The sequence below is a fragment of the Protopterus annectens genome, chromosome 1.part1 (genome assembly GCF_019279795.1).
Source record: "Protopterus annectens isolate FY-2018-M chromosome 1.part1, PAN1.0, whole genome shotgun sequence".
NCBI lineage: Eukaryota > Metazoa > Chordata > Ceratodontiformes > Protopteridae > Protopterus > Protopterus annectens.
The window spans coordinates 1,830,997,032-1,831,024,812 of NC_056726.1; the positions used below are offsets into that span (position 1 = coordinate 1,830,997,032).

Sequence of the window (27,781 nt, forward strand, 5' to 3'; positions counted from 1 at the left end):
GGCCATCGGTTCTGAAGTGGCGGATGACAGGGGCTGCAAAAGCACCTCACTGACGACTTCCGAACCCGAAGCTGGCTCCGGCTGCAAAGTATCCTGCTTGGACCTCGGAGGCCTGTCCTTGTCTTTGCGCTTCTTCTGTAATCCGGTAGTCGGTAAAGTATCCGACGACATTCTATAATTAAATCGTCTACCGAAGTAATTCAAGGCCCAATCGTACCTACGCTTGATAGTGCGAGAATTAAACCTGGCACAGAACCGACAAGAAACGTCGTGGTCAGGGCCTAAGCAAGGTAGACAGTAAGAGTGGAAATCTTTATGAGGTATTTGTTTTCCACACGATAAACAATTATTAACTTTTTCTGACATCGGAGGAGCAAGAAAAAAGTTTCCCCAACGGGGTACTTAGCTTTGAGAAGAGAAGTAGAAAACTTCGGACCGACGACAATCACACCACGTTGTCTTGAAAACGCCAACCAACAACTAGCGAACTGCTTTGCACCGCACGGCAAGAAAGACTGGGGAAGATGGCGTCGGCTGTCGGCTTTATACCCATGCGCTCTGACATCAGGGTTCTAGCTGATACAGCCGACGCTGGACCCAGACTTTGATATTCTGGCCGACCTCGGGCTGCCTGCCAGCAGGAGTACCCTACAGTTATGACTGCAACAGTGAAACACGAAGAACATCTACAGACCTAGTCTCATCTGCAAAACCATGGAACATATCATAACTGACCTATCTATATCAAAAGTCTTGTATGGCTTGCTCTAGCAGTTCAGTTTTTTTAGGGATAGATCCTGTATAATGACTTTAATCAACTTCTTTCACAAGCTGTGGACAATGGACATGCTGCCCACACAGCCTACCTCGTCCTGGTTATGGCTTTTTACACCACACAACACCCTAATGTAATAAGCGAGCTGAAAGAGCTCCAAACTCATCAATACTTAATAAAATGGAGCACAAATTGGTTAAGGGATAAAATCATGCAGTGAGGGTGGGAAGTGCATCCTCAGTAAACATGGAGGTGACCAGTGGTGTTCCTCAGGGCTGACCGCTTGGGTCTCTGTTATTTGAAATATACATCAAATATCTCCAAACAACAAATTTTAAGTCATCCTCAGGTTTCCCTCTGATGTGCAGAAGCTGTACTTGGAATTCACACATCAATGACAGGTGTAAAAGAAACAAGTTAAAACTAAATGCTAACAACTGTGATAGCATTACATTTGGTAAACAATCCCTTCATCCACCTTACAGTATAGACAACACTCTGCTTAAAAAGAAAGTGTGGTAATAGACCCTGAAACATAGGAAAATAATTCCCATGCCACTGACAATCACATTGCAACAGTGGCTAGGAAATCTTTTTACCTGGTGCAGCTGACCGCAAAAGGTATTTTGCCTATACCCAAGGAAATACTTACCTCTCTACTACACACTGATCAGACCTATTATTGAATTCAGTGCCCCTTTTGGGAAGTATCTTACTAGGCATATAGAACAACTGGAAAGACCCTAGAGGGTCATAACTAAAAAGATTGGCACTTTTCCGTTATCGGGGCAACAGTTCTCACATTACGTAGTTCTTATGTAAACACAACTGTCTTACATTCCCTCTACAAAATGTGGAATGGATACAACTTCAATTTGGAAGGTAATGCTTATAAAAGAATTTTTGATGCACGAGTCAGATTTATTTATGGAGACAGTTACATTCATACCACCGAATGTGTGAGAAGCCCTTTTGGTGTGGGTGGGAACACTGTGGAACTGTCGAAATGAAAAAACGTAATGAGGCACATTTAAGACATCTGCGAATAAAATACAGCATACTTCTTAACCTCTGAGTGCAACAAATCAGAAAATAAGGGGAGGACAAAGACCTAAAATAGAGGATTTAAATATTACCCTTACAAACAATTATGAGGCGAAAATGAGAGATACTGTCTACTGCAGTGTAGACATTGCTTCAGAATTACCTTTCTCTCAGGAACTCTGCCACACGATGCACGCTAAACTATCACATTTAGTAATAACAAATTTAAATTGCAGAGTTGAATTACTCTGCTTGTCTTTTGGTGTTTGCACAAGTGTGTGTGTGTGTGTATAAATTACCGTGACTGTGTTAAAAGCATGTTTGTACATGATAACAAAGAGTTAAATTCAACACTGACTGCATAATTAGTACTGTGCCGTTTTGTACAAATCTCTTCCTTATACATTGTTAGCAATACCGCTACGGTCAAAATGTCAGGGTAAAATGGTGCTGCAATACAGTAGTAGCTTCTTAAATTAATGCCGATACTGATTTAGCAGTCTCGATTGAAGTGCCAACGTGCCTATTGATTTGCCTATAGCAAACAGCTTTTTACATCAGTTTTTCACAATGCATTTATCTTGGTATGAGAAAATTATACACAGATATAATAGAGAATTATTCCTACTTGAAGCATTCCACATTTTGTAGAAGGAATGTAAGACAGTTGTGTTTACAAAAGAATTACGTAATGTGAGAACTGTTGCCCCGATAACGGAAAAGTACCAAAAGATCAACGGCTTAAAAAGGAAGAACTACCAGGAGAGAATGGAAGCAACATTTCCTTAATTAGTGATCCATAAACTCCTTAGGAACAATCTATGCCTAGCTTTTTAGGCCATTAGGGATACAGCAGTCTGCGACCTCTTAAATCTCCATTAATCAAACAGTTCTACTAACACTTGAACCAAGGATCTATACTTGTTTTAGCAAATAAAATAAGGACAGACAAATCTGTTACTCCATACCTACTCATCTGGAAAAAAAAACTCTAAATTAAACAATGCAATACATGTTCTTTCTTCAAAATGGAATCAGACAGCCTGATGGGGATTCTCAATACATCCCTGCTATGATTGGCCTACTGCACCTTGAAAATGGAGGTAAGGTCTAAGGGTGGGTACTGTTAAGGCATAAATAGCCACTGAGCTTAGTTGTCTTGTACATTCTAGGATTCTAACATTAAACAATGGTATGTCTCCAAATATGTAAATGCAACAAAACCAGTCAGAAACATATCTCAAAGCTCATAAAACTAAGTCAAATAATACAGCAGGTGATGCTCTTTTCTAATTCTGTAGCCAAAATATGGAATGCTCTACCCTATAACATACCTACTATGACATCCTTCATACAGTTCAAAAAAGTATTAAAACTGCATCTCACGAATAACTGGATATGCTCTTGCACTTCACCAGGCTAGACCCTCCACTATGTTAGACCCTACACCACGTTAACTATCTCTCACCTCAAGAGGAACAGATAGGTCTATATTCTATTACTGTAGAAATACATACAATATAATAAAATAGATTGTTATGGTTTAGACCACAATAACCTTTAAGAAATTGTTGGTTTACACATGACATATATATATATATATATATATATATATAATCTTTAGACTAATGAAACTATTACTGTAAGATTTCTGTTTTCACTAATTGTGACTGCTGTGTATGAACATATTACTATTAAGACTCACTGCATTTTGTATCTAAATAAACTTTGTAAACTTTGTAGTTTTTTTTTTTTTGTTACATGTTATGCATATGTGTGGAGCTTTTCTCCCGGGTCCTCCAGTGAAAATGGACTTGTGCCCAGAGGATTATCCCAGTTAACAAATGTAAAATAAATAAATATAAAGTGTCAAAAAAGAGGAAATTCTTTAAATAATCTGCAGTACTAATTTTTTATTAAAACTAGTGAAAGCTTAACTGTTAGACACAGAAATAAATGTTAAGTGAAGAGCAGCCATCTTCCCCAACTGCCCTCTATTTTTTCCCCATGAAGAATTGATAACTACATTTTCATGAGATAAAAGTACAAATTTAAAAGCTATATATACTTACACTCCACATTATTCTGAAGGACTCTGATACACTGATCAAACAGAGACATCATCCGTGGGAGATAGGATATCTTTGCGCCAGAGTACACCTGCATTTTGGAGTTCTGTCTGCGGCCTGTAAACAGCGTTGCTTCCTCTTCCGGGATAGGAACTGCAGCTGAGAAAACAAACAAGGCAGATATTTGTATAAAATTACTTCACCATGGTATTCCAAACTCAAGCATTACTAACCTTCCAGTAAAAAGACAGTGCCCAGATCAGTAAATAGCATATAGTATAGAAAGCTTTACTTGCCAACAGCATATTGAGAGGCAGAAGGAAAAACGTTTACCACTACCAGTTAATCTACTGAGAGAACTTTCAGAATTGCATACTACCATGAGATTTTAAATTCAGGAACATCTGCAGACCTTGCCAAGGCACACGCATGTACATTTCCCAAAAGTCAACAGTTTATCCCAGGATCTCAAGTAACAAACACCTTCCTGCAAATCAGTAAGACAAATATGTGACGCTACATTACAAAACAAGTACTGAAAAATATACATCTACCTGACTTGTACAGAATCCCAACAGCAGCAAACCACAGAATAGCCATTATATTCTTCACTCAAGCATCAACTCAAAGATCAAGCGATATGGTTAAGAACAGATCTGTTGCATCTAATAACAAAGACCTTCTCTGATGGGTCCTTTATGTGGCTAAAACCTCAGTAGTTACCACCAGAGTAGAAGTCAGAGGACTGCACAAACAGCTCAGATAGCAAAGTCCTGGAGTGACTTTCGAAAAGTGATCAAACTTTGAGTTGGAGTCAAATCAGGTGTACAAAGAAGGCCAAAGTAGCCATGAAACAGCTGCTTGTGAGGGAAACATTCTTAAAGTAAGCAATGCAATCTGGAGTCTGCCACAGTGAATACAGCACTTGTCAGCAGGTATCATTCCTGCAAATGCAGACAAATGAAATGCATTTGGTACTCTACTTAGAAACTGCATGTGAAATTGTCATTCTGGGTAAAATTCAGCTACTGCTAATAAGTGCAGCTCTAGAACAAAAAGCAGCATAAATATCACAGTTTGCCTGTGAATGAGCAGCACCAGTACACACACAGGCAATGAAGATGTTGGGGGAAGGATCTTGTATCCACAAAATGAGCACTTTTTAAATCCTGAAGTTTTGTTTGACAACAGAATACTATCAGAAAATCTCTATAAATACACTATAATTCAAAATCACCTTTGAGAAAAAGCTATCCAAACATCCTATTACTAATACATACACACATGTACTATACTATCCTAACTATGTTTACAATACAAGTATGGAACTATCTAGAAAAGGCAAACTATAAATGAGTATAAAATAGGAGATAATAAATCTATGAAATTACTGTAATCCAAATCTAACAGTACACTATACTATCTAATATTGCAAAAAATACACTAAAGGGAGGCGTCAAAAAGCAAAAATGATCTCTTTCACTTACTGAAAACTTAAAATCTCTCAGAGAACACGTCTGGATAAGAAATGTGGCAAATGAGAACTCAAATAATTTAGGTAAAAGATGGAGGAGTCAGAGATTCAGATCCAAAGCTCTGGAAGACAGGGCCAAGGTTGAATCTGATCAGATCTGACTACCACACAGAGTCAGATGAAAAAGGACATTGGATCCAGTGTTACCTTGGCCAGAAGGGGGCCACTAGGATCAAGCTGGGTCTGTCCTTGATTTTTGTTGGTACCCTGGGGATCAGAGGTAAGGGCAGGAATGCACACAGGAACCAGTTTGTCCACGTGAAGAAGAATGTGTTTATTTTCCAAACTCCCATTAGCTGTGTTCTGCAGCATAAAGTACAGTTTTGTACCTACCATAAATGTAGATGTCCGATAGGAATGCATCTGCAGTCCTTACAAATGGGTTGTCCTGTCGTCAGGCCCCCCCAGTCGGCCGGATTCCAATGCAGTTATTGTAAAAGGCATCCGTAGCGCCATTTTCGCAAAGGCATCAGCCAACGCCATTTTCCTCAGTGTTTCTTGCCCCAGATGCCAGGTGCCCTCTTGGAAGGCTAAATTTGGATAAATGCCAATGATTCCAAATAGTATAGGTTACACAGAGAGGAAGTGGGTAATCCTGACTGCAGATGATGCATTCCATCGGACATCTACATTTATGGTAGGTACAAAACTGTACTATGTCCTTCAAGGATGCATTCCTGATGTTCTCTGGAGTTTTTTTTTTTGGTGGGAGTAACAAAAAATAATGCAATTTCCTATCATTTTTGATTGTGTGTTTTGAAATTTTTTCCTTCCCTTCTCCTGTTGCATATGCTACCAGTAGCTGGTCAGTTTTCCAGATACCCTTCTTGCTGAAGTGATTTGCCAGCAGGAAAGCAGTCTTCCATGATAAGTATTATATAATCTGCTGTGCTGCTGGTTTCGAAGGAGGAAGTGTCAATTTTGCAGAGGATGAGAAGAGAGGAGAGGATCAGCTGTATTTCTGCTGAAATATAGCTGATGCATATCTGATGGAAGAAAATAAGGACAGGCCTGTGGAAGAGAGCTCTGCCAAGTTCCAGGATGTTGGCTATGTTTACCAGTGACACATCTTTCTCCTTTGCAGTACTCCAAATGTTGGGATAAATTTGGGTTAATTGATCTTATGTAATGTTCCAGGCAGTCTGTTCTGTGTTAACAGCAATGGAACCAGGGGTAGTGTCCATATTTGTGTCTGCTATTTCTTTTCCTTTTTAAAAACAAAAAGGAGCTAGCTGAATGTTGTTAGCTCAGAGCCACATTCCATAGGTCCAGTGCCATCCGCAGTGATGGTTTAGAACTCTTCTTTCAGGCATGCTGGGATATAGGGATTTTTTTCTTCTAGGCTTTTGTGGCCAGACTTATAAGTCTTTAGGTCTTTGTCACTTTCTCATATGCAGTCTGCTGGCAGGGACCATGATTATGCAGGATGATGCCATGAGCCAGGGCTTGCATCTTTCTGTGCTCTGTTATGGTTCTGTGTTTTATTAATGCAAAAGAGTAGAGGTAGTTGCTCTTGCTTTTTCTAGTGTTAGGAAGTTTGCTTGCTTTAATGTGTAGCTCTGCACCCAAGGTTATGTTATGGGATGGTACTTTACTTGACTTTTTATATTACTGTATATCCCAGGTATGGTATAAAAATGACTCTTTAAAACTCTTCTGTGTCTTTTTGTTGTTGTCCTGTATTGTAAGGGGCGCAGCGTCCAGGTAGGGGTGATTCCTTCCTAGGAAGCTGAAGCCTGCATTGATGCCAGGCAGGCATCGTATGAATACTGGGGTATAGTAGATAAGCCAAGGGCAATGCTGAGAATTGATAATGCTCTGATCCTGCAAAGAATCTGAGGTATCTTCTGCAAACCTAGCCTTGGTCTATTGTCTGTAACCTTGTCTCTGTGATGTAATGCCAGTTTATTGTAATAAGTGCCAGCCTCCCCGCCTAAGGGTAAAGCCGGTTGTTTCTAGTATGTGGTGCCAAGGCCAAGTCACTGTTGCTGCCCCTGCCCTGGATGGTGGCTGTGTCTGTGGTTGTACTTCTTTGGTTGTTCTGCTGCCACTGGCCCTGCCTAGGCACCCCTGGATTGGTTTCTGCCTCTTGAACGGTCTAATGCTTCATCAGAGGACTGGTCTAGGTTAACTTCTTGATAAGAGGTATAGTAAATTGTGAACTAGTAATTCTAGTCTAAAGAGTAGAAGAGTAGTAAAGAGGGGAGGGTTTTCCCTTTATCTATCTGGTCTTTAAGGGCCCTATAGAGGATACAGTGGCTACTACTAGGTTGGGAGATAGTCAGGATCTGCAAGGGCCTTATACAAATCAGTAACCTATCAGGGGGGACCCTGCGGTATCTATCGGCTTTAGCAGGGGCCAAGTGAAGAATCAATCATCACAGTACAAGCATCATTAAATGCATCATCTACAACAGATCACTGGAGGGTGCTGGCTAAAGGCCTATGTTGTAGTAAATAAAGAAAGGTTCTAAGCCTTTTCTGAGTGAAAAATCCCTAGTCTGCCAACTGAAAATCCTCCTCATAGCATGCAGAAAGGCCCCAAAGGAATTCCTCAAAGGTGGAGGAGTCTCAGAAAGGATGGACTCTTCAAAGTTGGATAAGGGGAAGGGGAGAAAGGAGCCAGAGGATGAATCTGTGGAAATAGGCCGAGGGGGGGGATTCATCAGCCTGGCTGAGGGGGCTCTGCTCAGGCCTTCTGGCTGTGAGAGGCCCTGTCTGGATAGTCGGGATCCCCGGATTAAAGAAATGAAAATGAGGTCCAAACTAAGCATTTGTGAATGAGAGCCTGAGGGGCTCCTTAAGCGGGAGAGGGGGAGCTGGGCACTGTTTTAGTAGTCTTAGCTGCTTTAGACCTGGCAAAGGCCTTAATGGACATGGCTGCAGGTGGCCCGAAATGACCAATGCAAGGGTAGTGTCAGATAGTTCCGGAGGAACTGGGTTGCAGGGTGGGAATTAACAGCAGGTGGGATTTCAGAGGCGAAATTCCACCAGGTTGAAGAGGCCTCAGAAAGGCTAAATTTTGAAGTTGAAGGAAGAACCGCTTGAAGGTTTCAGACGACACTCATGATTGGCTTAACCCACACTTTCGGCGAAACGGCCGAGCGGTGTCGGTCCGTCTGTCCTTTCTTTTTAGACATTCTTTAGTCGATCGATCCCGGCTGCATATGTGTCTAATGTCGGGTAAAAAACTCCTCCTCAAAATTCAGACCCGGCGTAACCCGCTTCGCGGGTTAAAGAAGCTGGGCTGGACAAGCTACTACGTCGTGGTCTGGGCCTAAACAGGGTAAGCAGTAGAGCGAAATCTTTATGAGGTATTTTTGTTTCCTGGGAGTTAAACAGTTATTCACTTTTTCTGACATCGGCTGAGGCAAAAGGAGTTAGCTTTAGCCCATTTAAAGGACTGCAGATGCATCCTTGAAGGACATCTTCTGTAGTTGCTTCTTGTGGTGACAGGCAAACAGGTCTATTAAGGGGAACCATTCCCCCCATGTATGATTAGATCTAGGAAGACCTCTCTTCTGCATCACCTCATTGGGATATAGAAGGTACCTGCTTAGAGAATCTGCCAAGGTATTGTTCTGGCCCAGAATATAAGAGATTATGGGTGTCAGACCCATTTTTGAGCCAGAATCCATATTTTCCTGGAAAGGCTGCACAGAGCATAAGACAAAGTACGCCTTTGTTTATGTGTCATATCACTGAGGTGTTGTCTATCCAGATTTGTACAGTCCCCGAGCTGAAGTTTTGCTGAAAAGCTTTTATGGCCAGACAGACTGCTAGTATTTTTTCTGCTTTATATGCATCTCTGCTGTGGGGATCATATACCCTGGACTTTCAGGTAACCCAAGTGGGCTCCCCAAGCTATATCTGAATTGTCTGTGGTGATGGTCTTGTTTTTTTGTTTTCCTGATAAAATAAAATTTGCCCTTAGGTTCCTCTGTATGGTGTTCTTCCACCATAGGAGTTCCTTTTTCCGGCATGGACGGAGAAGTAGTAGGGTTTCCAGGAGTTAAGAATGCTGTTGTAATCATTTTTAAAATGAACCACTGGAGTTTTATCACGTGTAACTTTGCAAATGGCATCATGAGAATGCAAGATGCCATGTACCCAAGTATCCTCAGGAACTCTCTTCCAGTGAAAAGCTGCTTTGGAAGCAGACAAGTCATACAGCCGGTCAAGAAAGTAATCTATTGTCTTGGGAAAGGAAGGCTTTCCTGTTGAAGATAATCTATTAGGACTCTGAAAAAATATCCTTGTTTGAGGAAGGGTTTGGGATTTTTGAAAATTTAAGGTGACACCTACCTTCTGAAAACGGTCTATGTTGATCTGTAAGGGGTCTGTGATGTGGATCTTCACTAAATGAGATTCATCTAAGTAGGAGTGAATATGAGCCCCTAGAATTCTGTAATGTGCTATCAGAGGAGCTACATGCTTTGTGAAAATCCTGAGAGCAGCAGATAGCCCAAATGGTAAAGTACAGAACTGGAAGTTGAAGACTACTGTTATAAATCTGAGCTGCTTTCTGTGACAGTCTGCTATGGAGACATGGAGGTAAGAGTCTTAGCTCTAGAGTAACCAGAAAGGCAACTTGGAAAATTAAGAGAAGGTGTCATCTGAGTCTGGGTAAGTCTGATGTAGCAAGTGGGCAAAGTAAGACAAATTTCTCATCCACAGAGCTAGAGGAATCTTCCTCTTCCTGAAAAGCTATTTCCAAGGTCTGTTGAGATTTCATGAAGGCTATAAACTCCTGTGCTATTTTAAAGAAGTCTTGGGCTTTAGCCTGAGAAGTGATGGTTGAAGGGTGTGGCAAAGAAAAAGTGGTGGTTAACGTCAATTTGGGTGCCTGTTTTAAGGGGTTGACCAGAAGATGTGGTCATCCAACTATGATTTCAGTTGTAGTTTCTGTAGTTGGGGAAGACAGGCAGTCTCTCTAGAGACAAACTGCGTGAAGTGACCTCAGACCCAACCAATGTGTGTCTCACGGTAGCATTTGTGGACAAGTAGGAAACTATGGTGACCTCCCCAAGGGGTCGTGCCAGGGGGTACAGACCTAGAAGTCACTGTTCCAGGGGGCTGCAAAGGTACCTCACCTAGGTCAGTCGACTTAAGACCTATAGTTGGAGCCTTTTTGGTAACTTTGGGTCCTTAGCCTTTTTCTTACCATTTTGTTGTAATGGTGCTAGCAGACGCCATTGTGTCCAGACACCCTATGGTAGCACTAGATTGTGATGACAACAAAGAAGTCAAAGAGGAGGACTCAACATGCGAGGCTAGTATCACAGCCCTACATCTGAGAGTTTTCATATTGAATTTTGCACAGACAGGACAACTGACAGTGCTGAGGTCCCAAGCAGAATGGACAAAACGAATGAAAATCTTTATGCAGGACTTGCTTTCCACACTTCAAGCACTTGTTGACTGTTTTGAACATTAAATTAGAGAAATTTCCCTAACCGGGTAATTATCTGACTGGAAGGAGAATGTTCTCTGTTAAAACAATTCTACCAATGGGCTGTGAGCATACTGAGCACACATGAACTACACTGGACTGCATGGCTAGAAAGAACTGAAGATGGTGTCAATGGATGCCCGTCTTATACCCTGACATCCAGACATCAGTCTTCGGACATCCATTGGTTAGGGATCATGTAAAGACTGGAAAATGGCCAGGTTGCAAGCTTCTGTATGGTAGGAAGAAACAAGAATCAGTACTGCAACACTTATGAAAAGAACATTAGTAGCTTTAGCTGGGAAATAAATATAACCCAGTGTAATCCTCTTTCCCTGCCAATAACTCCCTATTATCACAAATCTATTATTGTCTTTCTTTTCCTGTTCCATCGCTACTGGAGCCCCTCTTACAATCAGTAATACTACCCTTTTTTTCATCTGTTCCAAGTAATCTACTGAATATCCACTCCGGAGTCCTTTCTTTGCCAAATTCACATGCACATTTCTATCCAAACGTGTCTCCTGTAGTGCTGTTACTTGCACTGTAAGAAGCTATTACTTTCACATATTCTGTATGACAGTTCCTTTGAATGTGCCCCCAACATGAACGTTACACGCGCACATTAATACTTGGAAGCCTAATCTTGTAATCAAAGCTGCTGCTGAACATCTTTATTTGAATCTGTGGCACATATCCCTAGACTTTGCGCTTCAATAAAAAACTCAAGAAATTAGAAACTGAATACATTTTAAATCACCCAACTCCTTTTAACTCACAACAACTACATAGCACTATATGCACTTAGCAAAAAGGGGAGTTGCACCTCCATAGAGGGGCGGGTTGCCCCAGAGAGCTACACCCACATGCTTTACATGTTCTAAATATAGGTTTAATCAAGACAAAGGAGTATGCTAGAGCATGTGCCTCCCTTGCACAAATACCAACTATCCCTGTCCAATCTCAATTTCTTTCCCAGATGTGAAAAACTATCATATTCACAGTTAGCTTACGTTTATCTTTAGGACATAGTGGACTGTCTACTCTTAAATGAATAAAATAAATCGTGCACTGTTATATTTAATACAACTACTTTCAAAGGCATTAATTTCTCTCAGTATTAAGCTTTCATTTATTTCCACTGAAGTGTTTTCCAGTTCCACTTTAACTACTTATCAGGATATTTGTTATACAAATGCCTTAGAGCACACACACCAGTTATTTCTCAATTTACATGCCATCTGCAACTGCTACAGACAGATGTAGAATTTTGCACATTTTCCATACTCTTGCCTGTTTTCGAAGAGAAACATTTTTCTATTGTCTGCATAGTAAACTGAAATCATTAGTCTGTACTTTCAACTGTATAAAAATAAGGAAAGTGAGCATATTTTAATACACATATTCTCAATGCATTTTTACATCTCCCCCTAGCAGCTCAATATCACAACAATGTATTGTTCATTTCCAACCTTTTTCTTATGACAGTATAAACCCTGGAGAGAGTACATTAAAAAAAAAAAGACTACATTCTTATTTTGCTATCGCTAGTGTAAACAGCAGTCACCGATGAGACAACCCATCTCACATTTAAAATACCTCTGCTACTATATAGAACTACTTTACAGTACATGTAGTTTACTTCAATATATTATACACATTTTACCAAGAGCAATTTTTTTTTTAAGTTCCTTCACTGCACTTCTAATCATTAGTGACTATGTTGAAATTATGTTTTAGAGTTGTCACCAATTTAACACAGTCAATGAAGTTCCATATCTTTGATCCTCCAAGAAAAAAATTCTAAACAGCTGGATACAAAAACTTGGATCTTGCATTTGCCTTTCAGCATCACCCTAACTTCAGAGATAAACTTCTGTTCTGCCTAATGTACAGTGAAAAATCATTCTCCACAAATGCTATGGTGCCTGCAACTGTTACTACTTCGCTTTTCTGTTGCAATTTTGTTAGCAACAGCTCTTTCTTGTGGCATGACTACAGCTTTACTACTATAGGTCTTGGATTCTTTCTCATGGCCAGCTTTGGGGCATACACGTGAAAAAGTTTCACTGGCAAAGTGTCTACATGGGCTTTGTTATTGTCAGAAGAGGCTGAGAAGCAGTCCCTCCTTTGGCTTGCTAGTTCAGTCTTTGTAGGCTAAACTTTACTTCATCTTTAGCTTGTTCTAGATCCAAAAATATCTTTGATCCATCAAGAAAAAATATTTTTAATTCAGCTGAATATAGGTAATTGAATTTCACTCCTGTCTCTCAATATCCACTGATTGTAGGGATAAACTTGCATTTCTTCTGCTGGTGTACAGTGAACGATTTTTTTTTCTAAACACTAAGGTGCTCCTCAATTGTTAATACATTTCTTTCTGCCACAATTGTCATCAGCAGCTGTTCTTCCTGATGGCATGACTGCATCTTTACTTCTATGGAACTTGACTTCCTTCGGACTGCCAAATTTGGAGCATCCACTACTGTGAATACCAGTCCAGTTGCTTATTTGTAATCTCATAAAATTAATACAGTCGATCCCTTCCAATTTCTCTGGTATAGTAGAAATTCAGAGAATTTTTCTGCATGCTTTGCCTTCTAACGCCACTAGATTTTTAAACAGTTCATGAGAAGCCTCATTCAGCCAGTTTCCTTCACTTCAGCCTCTGATTTCTGCAGTTTTATCAGCTGATCTGAATATTGTCTTAAAGCTTATCTTTATTTCTTTTTAGCCATTTGTCTTTATATTCCAACAGCTTCTCAGGTAAACATCTCTGAATGGATCTTATTTATTTTTCCTCTAAATTACTAAAAGTCATATCATGTATGAAGCCTGAATGCTTTTCATGAATTAAGTTTTAGATAAACATACTAATTCTATTAGATAAAACGGACACAAATAGCTTATGATAAACATTTATCAAAGATGTGGGACTACAAAGACTGGTCTTAGAACAATGGACGTTGCAGAATATTTCAAAGACTGCGGGATTTTACTATCTATTCTACTTTACGATTAAAATGTATGTGTAACTACTGTACTAGAAAATACCTTGTATAATTCAGGTAAACATCTTCAAGTACTGTGACTATTTTTCTTAATTTGTTCAGGTATGAGTCAGGTATAAGGTAAACATCAAATCAATGCCTTCCTTGAATTCACCTAGTTTTCTTAATTAATTTAATTTTATTGTATGTTAATATAACTAAGTTGTAATGTTAGTTTGCACTAAAACTCAATACTTTTTCTGTACTATACGAATATTTATGTTTTGTATTAATATTTAGTATCTTTTCTTGTAGCTTTTCTCCCCGGGCCTCCACTGAAAACTGGTTTCTGACCCAGTAGACTTTCCAGGTAAACAAATGTAAATAAATAAATAAATTAGTTCTCATTCTTCTGCATGGTAACTATATTTTCATCTGCCAAATACCTACTACACACCTAAATGCTAAGAAAATTCTGTAATACACATGTAATCATTTACTAGGCGGATAAACATTTTCAAAATGTGATTTAAAATGAAAAAATACTGTACCAGCTAATTTCCTCTATGAATAAATTACTCAACACCCATTTTTCAGAGAATTTTCTAGCTTCTAGTTAGTTTATGAAATGCTTATAATAACTCCACTGGTTCAGAGGCAACCATTGATTGGATTCTCACCAGCAACCCCAACATATAACATATGTTGGAGTTTTACCCAACAGTATAAGTGATCATCACTCTACAGTGTAATTTACTCACCTCATTCTACCTCAAAACTGCCACATACAGTTTTGTCATAAACCTAAATTCAACAAATCCCTCTTTAATGAGTCCCCATAGATTACATAAATGGAATATCCTTAAAAACTAAGCTTGATGAAGTCAGTCATTTCAACCACACACTCATCATTTCCAGAACATGCTCCTTTAAGAATGAAGCATACTAAATCCAACACTCTACCATGGGCTATCTTTACAACCAAACGGCTTATAAGAAAGCAAGACAAGACTTGGAAATCCTGAAGAATTAATAAAACTACCTTCTTGCCAAATGTATAACTCTGAGAAACTTTACCAAGGTTCAAGTCTTCTTGAAAAAGAAAACCTTCTCCAGTCTCCAAATAATGCCTCCAAAAGATTTTGGTCAACAATCTCAACTTCATCAAGGCAAGCCTTCATGAACTAATCCTTATTCTTCTGACTACTATTCAGTTTGCGCTTTTCATTCTCACTTCATCAACCATATAACATCCATATGAAATCGCAATATTTCTCAATCTGCCCACAACTTTCCAAAGCAACAGCCAAAAACAAATCTTATTTCATCCTATTCCTGCCTCTAAAATAAAGATCCATTTCTCAAAACATAAGTGTACTACTCTGCCCACAGATGATATTCCTGCTGACTACCTTAACTTTGCTGCATATTTCATTCTGTATCTCATATCTCCGTAATAATTAACGGATCCATGCAAGAATCATTCTTCCCTCTTTATAAAAGTGGTTATCTTTTGAACTTAACTTTCGAGCCATGGCCATTTTATTCGTATCCACTCTCCAAGATCCCTGAGAAATGTGACTGTATCCAACTTCATAATCTTCTAACAACCTCCTTTCTTCCTCTCAACAAGGTTTTTGTCCTTTTCACAGTAATGATACTGTCCCATCATTCTGTAATACTATTTTTATGTCTAGGAATAATAAAAGGCCTTCTATCCACTATTTACCTCGACCTATTAAAAACTTTTCACATTACTAATCATCATAACACAGTGCAGCTGTAACGTTGTCACCTCACAGCAAGAGGTTCTCCAGTTCGATTCTCAGCTGGGGTGCCTTCTGTGCGGAGTCTGCATGTCCTCCCTGCATTTGTGTGGATTTCCTCCAGGTGCTCCGGTTCCCTCCCATGTTACAAAGACATGTGTTTGGAGCATTTCTCCCTGGGCCTCCGCTGAAAATTGACTCGTTCCAAGTCGGACTTTCCCGGTTAACAAATGTTAAATAAATAACATATTACTACAGCTTTCAAAACATGGCCTGTTCACTCATTTCCTCACTGGGTCTTCTCTCTTATAGAACATAGGGTGTTAAGGGGGCACAAACTACGTCACACATCCTGCCTATCCCAGTTTAAGTTTCCCCGGGATCCATCTTAGGCTCTCTGCTGTTTAACATCTTCATTAATGACTCACTCCTTCATTCTGGCAAGATTTCTATCATTCAATACGCTGATAATTCCACTGTAAACTGCTCTTCCAACACACTTGAGCATCCTTCTCAGTCAGCTGAACAGTTTCTGGCTCTAAACCAAAAAAAAAAAAAAAAAATAACCTAAAACCATGCTGTTAACTCCCAAAACACATCAAATTCCCAAAACTTCATTTTCTATTACTCTCTCTGATGGCACTCTTACTGAAATAGTATTTTATATAAAATTTCTTGGTCTCACAATTAGCGTCAAGCTAAAATTTAACGTTCATATACAACAAATCATTAAAAAAATCAAAAGCTTGAAATACACAGAGTTAAGTTTTTCTTACCAACTCTACAAGAAGACAAACAGCTTCCACTTTTCTCCACAGTCTATTAACTACACCAACCTAAACTCTGCCCTAATCGAAAAACTTGAACAGACATCTAAAATCTTCATATATGCTACTAACTTACCAACATAATCTCACCACTGTACTGCATTTAGGCAACTTCACTGCTTCAAATTCCATAACAATCTTAAATTCAATCAACTAAAATGAGCTCAGAAAATATTGCAGAAACCAGAGTCGTGTTCTTCACTCTCCACTCTTATGTATTGGTGGTACTCTCCATCTAGAAGACTCAGATCCATTGACAAATTTTTTGCTTCAGGTACCCCATCCTACAATTCTTGAGATTATGCCCCCTTTTCCTCTTTATTACTTAAATTTTGGAATTCTCTCCTTTTGTTAATTCATGAAACTAAGACACCTTCTAAATTTAAAATCTTGCTCACATCACATCTATTTGACAACAGGATCTGCTACAAGTGTTCTCTTCCATGCTAGACCACCAGCCATCTTTTCTTTCCTCTCTCACTCTCATTTTTTTATTCTTAGTTTTTCTTACTTTCCTTTTCTTACTTGTTTTTCTTTTACACCTCTTTCCTTCACTACCTAGTTCTTCATATATTACATCTTCCTCTATTACACTTTAATTATGCCTCTGTACTACTTCCACTCTTAACTCTCACTTTCTAAGCCAACCCCCTTCATGACAATCTTTTTTCTTACTATATCTTCTTGTGTGCTCATTCTTGGTCATTTATTAAAACGTTTTACAAATATTGTGCAACGTATTTGCTATTGTAACTGCACTTTGCAAAACATTTTTTTGAGTTGTTCTCCTCCTGCCGCCACTGAAAAGGGCCTTTTTGTCCAACTGGACTTTGCCTAACAACAAATGGAAAAAAAAAAAGTAACAACTTTAATTTATAAACTTTTCCAGTACAGTAGCAGTTTTATGACTTAAATCTGCTGACATCCACGTATATCTTTTCACCGGTTTGGACTTTGGTATTACAAAGTTTAAAAAATGTAAGTAATATTTCAATTTTCCTGAATTTCCAATATATATTTTTTTAATCTCATGATCAAATAGTATCTCTACACTATATGGAAACATTTTCAAACATATGGCTCTAAAAGGGCATTCACAGTCATTTGCAAAGTATGTAGGTTGAACACAAGTTGTCTGACATACTATGCATAACCACTGTGATTCAAATATCGACCTCAATACCTAGGATCACAACTGCGCACCCTAGGAAGCAAGGTTTAAAGTGCTACATGCATATATCGCACTCTGGGGGGGGTCTATGAAAATGATGTTCATGGCTTGCTGCATGGTTAAACACTTCTGATTAGCAGTCAGAGATATGGGGAAGAGACGGGCTCCAAAGGTATTAAGTGTGACCACATTTTCACTGCACACACTTATGCACATCAACAGTGGAAATCTATACAAGTTAAACTGAAGAAGCTTCACAATACACAACAACCAGTGGAGATGAACAGTGTTGTGTACACACACACAAAATGCTTGAGTGCACATATTCTGGGTTTTGGCAACAGTGCTGTTTATGTTCCTATTGATACCTGCATTATAGTACAGGTGTCAAGTGTGCTGCTGAGTAGTTCTTCCAAATTCAGAGGAGCAGCTCAGTGTTACACAAATTCCTAGACAATGATGTCACCTTTAGGGACCTTGGATAACTATGAATTAGGTAGCAGAAAAGGGGTCCTATCACGTAGTCGAACTTTTACAAGTTTGAACCACATATGGTTGAGACCATACGTTCGAATTTGTAAAAGTTCGAGCGTGTGAATGAAAATGTCCGTAAGCAGAGGTTTCCATTCACTTCAATGTGGTGTGATCTCGAAGTTGGTATATTTAAGTAGTGGGGGGTGTGGGGGCGGAGGGGGGCTTGCCCCCCTGCTTACAAGTTATTGCTTTGTCAGTTGTGTAGTTTTTTTTTTTTGTTTACATACTTGAAGTTCTGTAACTTCGAACATAATGGTTCGACCATTAGGTGTTCGGAGTTATGGAACATTGACTATCTAATATTGACCCGCAGAGAAGCTCATTGCTGAAGGTTAATATGGGCTTCATTACTATTTACTATGAATCCTGGCTCACAGCATTCCAAAGAATCATTACTAGCTTGTTTTTCAACTAAAACAGAAATTTGAAATGCAGTTTCTTAGGAATAAATCAATTAATATAGAATTTCTTATAATTTAATTCCAAATGAAAAAGAGAAAAGTACTGTAATCAAAGCAAGGCTACCCAATGGTTTTAAAGGATTCAGTTTAAAAATATATGTATTACTATATGTGCGTTTTTTATCCAAGTCCGGGTCCAAATACAAATTATTGTATACAAAAAAAATGAATACAGATGTTTCAAAATCTTGCAGATAAACACTTGCCAAATTTTTCAAAGCATTAGCAGTTGCTGAAATTTTAGCTTCTTTCACTGCATATGAATCAGACCTGCCAAGTAAATAAAACAACAATTAGAATTACATGGCCTTGACCAATACCTAGCAAATGTATTAATTTCCTATAATTTTTAGTTCCCATTCCACAAAACGGGTTAGCAAGTGTGTATAACTTAATTTGAAATTCAGTTACTGAACTGGCAGCTTTCCATTCTATTCATTATGTGCAGATATTAATCTTAGTATTACAGAAATCTTTCCATAGGACATTGCCACCTATTTTCATTTTATATCTGTGCTTAATACATGGGTTTCCTGCAAAAAAAAACTACACTAGTGTTACGTAGTTTCAACTATTGGAGCAATTTATTCCTCATGATTATTTGAACCTGTGAGATTTAAAGAAATGGACAGCTGCATAACATCATAATGAAGCAACATTATTTGGAAAATATAATAGTTAACAAAACCCCCAGAAGCAATAGGATTCTTAGAACAAGCCAAAAAATTGCCCAAATGTCTACCTAATAACTAGGCAAAAATTTTATGTTCCACAGCCGACACCTCACCAAATTTAGAACAACTAATCACACTATTCCAGCCAACTATACATAAAATACATATTTCATACATTCCATTTCAACTAGTAAAATATACAAAAGCTTTTTACCTTTTCATTCTTTTGGGATTCTTTTCTCTTGAATCTTTATTTAATCAGAGAATTTACTGAAGTATAGTTTCCTATTGGTTAAGATATTTGACTTACAAACACAAAGTACAGGGTTTCATTCTCACATGGATTAATTGGCTAGGATTAAAATGGCTGGCCCACAAGGGCAGTTAGCCTAGTACTAATCTATGAACCTATTCCATTAGATCAATCAGAAGTCAATATTTAGCTAGACTTAATTACCATTTTACTGAATCTTCAGAAGGTGAATGCAACAAGAAAACTATATTCAGAGATCAACAGTTCTCCCTCTGTGTGTGTGTGTGTGTGTGTGTATTCACTTGTAAACAGACATGCATATACACATACTTTTTACTTCATACTACATTTTTAAATTCTAACAAGGTAACCTGAATATATATATATATACATATATATATATATATATATATATATATATATATATATATACCTGAAATGATTATAATTAATTACACAGTCTGTGTCTGAAATTTTAACACATTATGTATTCTGCAATAATAAACACCCTTTTTCCCTCCATGAAACAGGATTTTATCAGAGTAGTTACTAGTGCGGTGTACTTCATATAAATAAGAATAATCTGGTAATATAGAAGGGAAAATATAATTACAATCTTACAATAAATTACTATCTTAACATTCCTCCCATCATTACCGGATACATTTCAAAAGAATAATATAATATAAACCTATTTTACAACCACGCCCTCTGCAGGTGTCTACCAATGTTAGTAGTACTCCGTGTGACAGTAATATTACTACTGTAAGTATAGACATCACTGAAGGTCAAACTAGTATGAAAGACCTATACAAAACTAGTTTTACTACCTCTTTCAATATTAACTCTACTGACATTCGATTCATATTGTTTAAGAACTGGCAGTTTATTATAAATAATGGACAACTACTGGATAAACTGGGAGATGTGCCTAACATAGTCTATAGGAGAGGCTGTAACATTAAAATGTTATTAGAAAGAAACCTTGATGTAGATGTGACTACTAGACATACGGGCACATATCAGTGCGGTGCCTGTAATTGGTGCAAATATGTAAAAGTAGCTAAAACTTTTATTATAGGAAATAAAAAATTTCTTATTCGATGGAAATTTAATTGCGAGTCCAAATCAATAGTATACTTAGCTCAATGTAACTGCTGTACGACATTTTATGTGGGCAAGACTGATCGAAGGTTATGGGACAGACTTTATGAACATCAATATGCTATAAAGAAAAATAAGCCTGACAACGCATTAGCTAAACATATAACAAAATGTCCTGGTCATAGTTTTTACTTCTTAGCCATCGATCAAGTCTTGCCTTCAATTAGAGGTGGACCTGTCCAACTATTAGAAAGCAAAGAATTGGAATGGCAACTTACTCTTAATGCCTTTAGTCCTCCGGGACTAAATGAAAACTGTAATATTACTTGCATTCTGAAATTGAGAAATTACAGGAGGTAACTCCTACAAAAACTTCTCAAGCTAGTGGTTAGTTTTTATACTAACCTTGAACTTGCTACCTATAATTATATACATATACCTTTTAGCACTGACTAGTTTCACTTGGTTTCTACTTTAATGTAGTTTATAATATAGGGAAATGTTAATTTTATTTATTATTTTTCATTGACATTTTGAAAATGTACACATGACTGGATCTGGGTGCATAATATACATACAATCTTGTATGTTATAGAAATAAATATTATATTAGATACAAAGAGTAAAAATACACTTTACTCCTATTTTATTATTGTTACTTATACATATTTATTTTCTGTAATAGTTTTATATACCTGATGTATATTTGAAAGTTTTTAAACTACTTGTAAAAAATATTAACTTGAGGACGTTTTTCAATGCTTGAATACCTAAGAACTTGTTTCATTAAGGTAAAAATATAAATATAAATGCCAATAGTAGATCCAAACAGGAGTCACCACACGGAAAAATCAAGTAAAACTTTCTTTATTATTCCATAAAAACTACACAAGCGCTTTCACGTAGATTAACTACGCTTCATCAGGTGTAAATATTGAAAGCAAATGAACCATCTTTATACTTGGCTTTTAGGCGGGAAAAACCAAATAATCAAATCACAATTAAATCCCAATTAAAACAATTTATGTATTGCTTAAAGCGGCAATGCCCTAACATTAAAGAAATGGTATGGATAACATTTCAAAACCATTCAGTGGCAAAAACGTCCAGTGCTCTATTGGTACAGTATATTAAATGTATAACACTCAAATGATAGTTTCGTAAAAAACAGATACATCACTGGAACATTGTTGTTTTAATAAATTAAAGCCAGTAAATACTAGCTTGCAATTTGTTGCCACACTCTTATATAAAATGCAGTCTTGTGTTGTTTCAAACTCATTTTCCTAATAATGTTATATTCATCTGACAGGAAACATTTGATAACAGATTAAAGTTATTTAACATTTAAAAGCCGACAAAACCATCTTTAAAACTAGATCGCCAGACCACATGAAGTCTACATGACACAAAGAGTAATGTGCCTTATTAAAACAATGCAACTAAAAATATATAAAAGTCCCTCAAATAGGCTAAAGGCAGTCATCAAACATCCATCGGATCTTAAATTCTTAGAGACCAGACATCATCCATCAATCTTACTAACACACAAGGCACTCGACAACCTTTACAGCTAATAGTAAATAAAAAATCTAGAAACAAAAGCAAAAGCATAATAAATAATTACTATACTATTCTCCATATAAACGTCATTCTTACTTTCCAGCATTACACAGAGACGGAAACAAAAACTCCCGAGTTCAAGAACATTCATATACGGAAACGCCTTACACACAAAACTGGTGATTCATTCATTTCAAAATCTCCAAATGTCTGTCACTCTCATGTGAAGCTGCATAGCAAAATCCGTGATAACCATACCTGGCGGATAAACAACCGCCATATCTTGACTTGTTAAAAGGAGGTGTTTAGTTGCCAAATAGCTAAAATAGTTAAAAAGCGCCCTCAATGGAAAAGTAAATTAACGTTTAAACCTCATCCAGCAGCGTCTCTTGACCAGTAACATCACAGATGACAAACCAACACTTTCTAAACTAATAACAAGTATAATATATTTAATGAACTTAAAATACAACCAAAATCTGCAGTAGCTAAAGCTGCTCACCATATGATGCATCACCCTTGCCATCCAAACATTCCCCACGAGCAAGACAAAGCAAAACAGAACAAATCAAGGCAAGACATGAGCAATCCAAGTCAGAGAGGTTTGTATTCAAGAGTACTGTCGGTCGAAGCTGATTGTTCATACCTCTGATGCTCTCAAAGCCTCTGCCTCTACCACATACTACTGCAACAAATTATGTAGCAAAGAAGTCTAAAAAATAGAATATAACCTTATCTAAACCTATTAAGAATATTTTAACTAGTAAATAAATAAAATAATTAAAGGACTACGCACAATACCTAAAACAAAATAATATTCAAGTTCAATTTCAAACAAACGTAAACCTAGTTCAAAACAGCACAAATAACTATTGAGTGGAAACACAATATTTTTGCTGTCAAATCATGAGCAGGCCACCTAAAAATACAAGATGAATAACAAGTCCACCTAGATCAAAAAATCCAAAAAATGAATGACCTCAAAAAAATCTCTTTACTGTATAAAAGGCTGCATCATCCTAACTATCAAACTAAAATAAAAATAAAAATAATAATATTGTCAAAATTTTATTAAATTAATAAAAATATTAAAAAAATAACATATAATATAATTAAACTAAACTTCAAATTGCATATATATTAAATGGTCAGTACTTCTTTCGATTATCCAAAACAGGTTTAATAGAAACTGAATAATTAATACCTGGGGGTATATGTGCCCTTAAGGTAAAAATCCATTTCAGTTCTCTAATGGCCAACTGGTTATTACTATCACCTGCTCTAGGGCTCAATGGCAACATTTCCAAAACTTTGAAGCCAAAAGTATGACTGGGATGCTCCATAACATGTTTGGCTAAGGCATTAGATTCTTTTTCTTTCCTTATATCGTAACAGTGGTTGTAAACCCTGTCACGTAGCCGTCTCTTGGTTAGACCAACGTAAAATGCGTCACAAGAAACACACGTAGCTAAGTATATCAAATTGCTACTGTTACAATCACTGTAGAATCTAGGAATAAAAGAAAAAATGCCTACGGGATGTATAAAACTAACCTTATTAGATATAAAAGGGCACATCGAACAACCACCACATGGAAAAGTGCCCAATTTATCATGAACAATATTTTCAAATGGAGATGTATGCTCTGAACATAGAATTTCCTTCATATTCTGAGAGGTTCTGTATGCAAATCTAGGACGTTCTCCAACTATAGTTTTTGTAAAGGTATCTGTAACCAATACGTTCCAATTCCTAGTGATAATCTTATTTAGACTGAAACTGTCACTGGTAAAATTAGTGACGTAGCTTAATTTATCTGTAAATTTACCTTTCACTGCAATGCATTTGTTATTGCCCCCTATATTCCTATCAACAGCTGTTCCACCAAAATTATAATATTTGTCTATAAATCGCTGTTTGCAATCTATAAACATTTTAAGGGGATAGCCCCTTTCTCTGAACAATGCCTCTAAAGTATTTATTTCTCTCTCTAAATAGTCACTGCGCTGGCAGATTCTAAAAATCCTATGCATTTGACTAGATATTATACCTTCAAAGGTATACCTGGGGTGCATGCTGCTAAAATGTAGCAGCGTATTTCTCCAGGTTGGCTTCCTATATAGAGATGTAATAATCTTGTCTTCCTCAAACTCTAGTTGTAAATCCAAGAAATGTATCTTGACATGGGAGGTCTCTACTGTAAACCTTAAAAAAGGTGAAGAATTCTCCAATTCATTTACAAATCTAATACATTCTGACTCAGTTCCGTCCCATACAAAGAGGACGTCATCCACAAATCTTTTATATACTCTCACTTTTTTGAACTCAGGATGGTTAAACAAATGTTCTCGTTCCCAGTTATACACAACCAAATTGGCATAACTGTTAGCACAGGGGGTTCCCATGGCAACCCCCCATTTTTGCAAGTAAAGTTGGTCCTGGAACAAAAAAACATTGTTACTGAGTATAACTTCAAGGAGATAATGTATAAGGATCATCCTATTGTTACTGTAACCAGATGAAGAAACCAAGACTTCATCAATTGCTTGAAGCCCTAACTCATTAGGGATGCAGGTAAACAGATTTTTAACATCCATTGTCACTAGTAACAGAGGTGTATCATTACTTTTAAAATCATGTTCTTTCAAAAAATCAATTAGTTGGTAAGAGTCACTTAGAATATGTGGAATATGGTCTACTAGAGGTCTTAAGATACTTTCTACAAAGGAGGAAATGGTGCAGGTTACCCAGTTGTTACTTGAGACTATCGGTCTCATAGGTATCGGTCTAAGGCCCTTATGTATCTTGGGTAAACCTTTTATCAAGGGAATGACTGGATATTCTATAAAGAGATATTCATACAGTTCACAGCTTATCTGTCCCCCTAACAAAAGATCATATAAGTCAGCATGTACAGTTTTAATAATCTTCTGACATTTTATATTACTGATTCTCTCATAGACTGTATCTTCTGATAAAAGGTTCGACATAGCTAAATTATAGTCTAGAGAGTTCATTATAACTATAGCTCCACCTTTATCAGCTGGTTTAATAATGATGTCAGTATTTCTTTTTAGAGAAAGTAATGAATCTTGTTCTGCTCTAGACATGTTAAAAAAGCAGCATCTTTTTTTATGTTGAGCAAACCAACTATAAAAGTCAGATTCACACATTTTTAAAAAGCTTTCAACATTATGTGGCATGTTGGGTATGAAACTGCTCTTTACTCTAAAGAAATGTTTAACTTCACTAGTATTGACCGCATTGTTATTCTTAAACAAAACCTTAAGTGAAACATTGCGGCAAAACAGTCTTAAATCAACCAACACATCATTAAGGGAGCTGGTTTGAGAAGGTATAAAGTTAAGACCTTTCTCTAGAAGAGAAACATCTGAGTCCGATAAACTGTATGTTGAGACATTATATATAAGGGAGTTTAATTTCGCTGTCTCCTTGGTGCTTGAAACCTCTCTTCGGAACTTTTTCTTTTTCTTGGTCCTCTGCTGTGAGAACGACCGCGCCACCCCACACGTTCCTTTACTGGAAAAGGTAAAAAAGTGTTCATTGTGGGAGCAGACTCCTTGGGTCTTGCCCCTGCAGAAAAAAAGGGGGCAGCAGCTTGCTGATTAGGTGGAGGTGTATCACTTGAGCAATGAGCTTCACTCGTAACCACTGAGGAATAAGAAGGTTGAATGTTATGTGATACAGGGTTAATCTTCTGTGCACTAGTTGCTAATAATGATGGCACTGGGTCTAAAGAAACATTGTTCATAGGCACATTAACAAGAGGCTCAGAGTCAGTATTCATGTCTGGATTTGTCATTGTAGAAACACCTTGTTGGTGAGAATTGTTATTTTTTGGCCAAATAAAAATCTGACCTGTGGCAAAATCTTTGGCATCTCTCTGAATCTTCCTCTGCTTCACTACTTTTAGACGTTCACTGAATGAATGAACTTGATTCAGAATATCATCTAATCTCTTAGTGAAATATTCACTGGAAAATTTCTCAAGAATGTCTTTATGTTGAAGCTCTATTTTCTTTCTTAGTGATGCCTCTAATGGGGCAAAGTATTCCAGTAATAAGTTCACATAACTGAAGCCCAGCTGTATGTTTAGGTCTTGCCACTTCCTCAACAATACAGGATGAGAGTTACCATAAGAAGGCATACAAAAGACACGCATACCTCTAGGTATAATTTTGAAATGGATGCATGCCTCTAAGTGAAGCCTTTGCCACACATACCTTTGCAGTTGATACAAGTCATCTGGAAACGACCTTGTGAGTTTGTTAAATTCAACTACAGACTCACCGGTAGATGATTGTGGTGTAGCATTCGCTAAATTGTTCAGTTCCAGAGTCAATAAAGGATTCTCAGCATTATACTTGATAAAGTCCCAGGTAGTAAAAACTGGTGTCCTCGTCTCTGGAGTAAAATCTAGTTCAATATCAGTAGTTTCCATGAGTAAAAGTAGCCAGCAGCACCAAACAGGAAATAAAAATATATAGAGAACTGCAGCCACGAAACAAAGACTCCGTTTGGAAAAAGAAAATCAATAGTATACTTAGCTCAATGTAACTGCTGTACGGCATTTTATGTGGGCAAGACTGATCGAAGGTTACGGGACAGACTTTATGAACATCAATATGCTATAAAGAAAAATAAGCCTGACAACGCATTAGCTAAACATATAACAAAATGTCCTGGTCATAGTTTTTACTTCTTAGCCATCGATCAAGTCTTGCCTTCAATTAGAGGTGGACCTGTCCAACTATTAGAAAGCAAAGAATTGGAATGGCAACTTACTCTTAATGCCTTTAGTCCTCCGGGACTAAATGAAAACTGTAATATTACTTGCATTCTGAAATTGAGAAATTACAGGAGGTAACTCCTACAAAAACTTCTCAAGCTAGTGGTTAGTTTTTATACTAACCTTGAACTTGCTACCTATAATTATATACATATACCTTTTAGCACTGACTAGTTTCACTTGGTTTCTACTTTAATGTAGTTTATAATATAGGGAAATGTTAATTTTATTTATTATTTTTCATTGACATTTTGAAAATGTACACATGACTGGATCTGGGTGCATAATATACATACAATCTTGTATGTTACAGAAATAAATATTATATTAGATACAAAGAGTAAAAATACACTTTGCTCCTATTTTATTATTGTTACTTATACATATTTATTTTCTGTAATAGTTTTATATACCTGATGTATATTTGAAAGTTTTTAAACTACTTGTAAAAAATATTAACTTGAGGACGTTTTTCAATGCTTGAATATCTAAGAACTTGTTTCATTAAGGTAAGGACTGACGTAGATAGTGGGAGTATTTTAACATCTTTTTAAAAATTGTGGCGCCTTTTTTACTGCATCTCTGAAGAAGCTACTACCTTGTCAAGTGGCGAAAACGTTGGTTGTATTTTACTTTTTAATAAACCTACGTTAAGAGGAGTTTGGTTGGACTTTGGTGCTTGCTGTTTCTTTTTATTATTAATAATATACTATACTTATGGGAGAAGACAGACATGATAGAAAAAGAAAAAAGA

General features: G+C 37.2%; 1 protein-coding gene across 2 annotated transcripts in view; it reads right to left on the reverse strand.

The window, feature by feature from the left end:
- Positions 1–27,781, reverse strand: part of LOC122812587 (elongin-A-like) — a 1,667,864-nt gene that overhangs the window by 559,690 nt on the left and 1,080,393 nt on the right. For both annotated transcript variants that reach the window (XM_044084820.1, XM_044084819.1), the window contains exon 7: positions 3,892–4,047. In XM_044084820.1, coding sequence (XP_043940755.1) covers positions 3,892–4,047 — 156 coding nt within the window. The remainder of the gene's footprint in view (positions 1–3,891; positions 4,048–27,781) is intronic.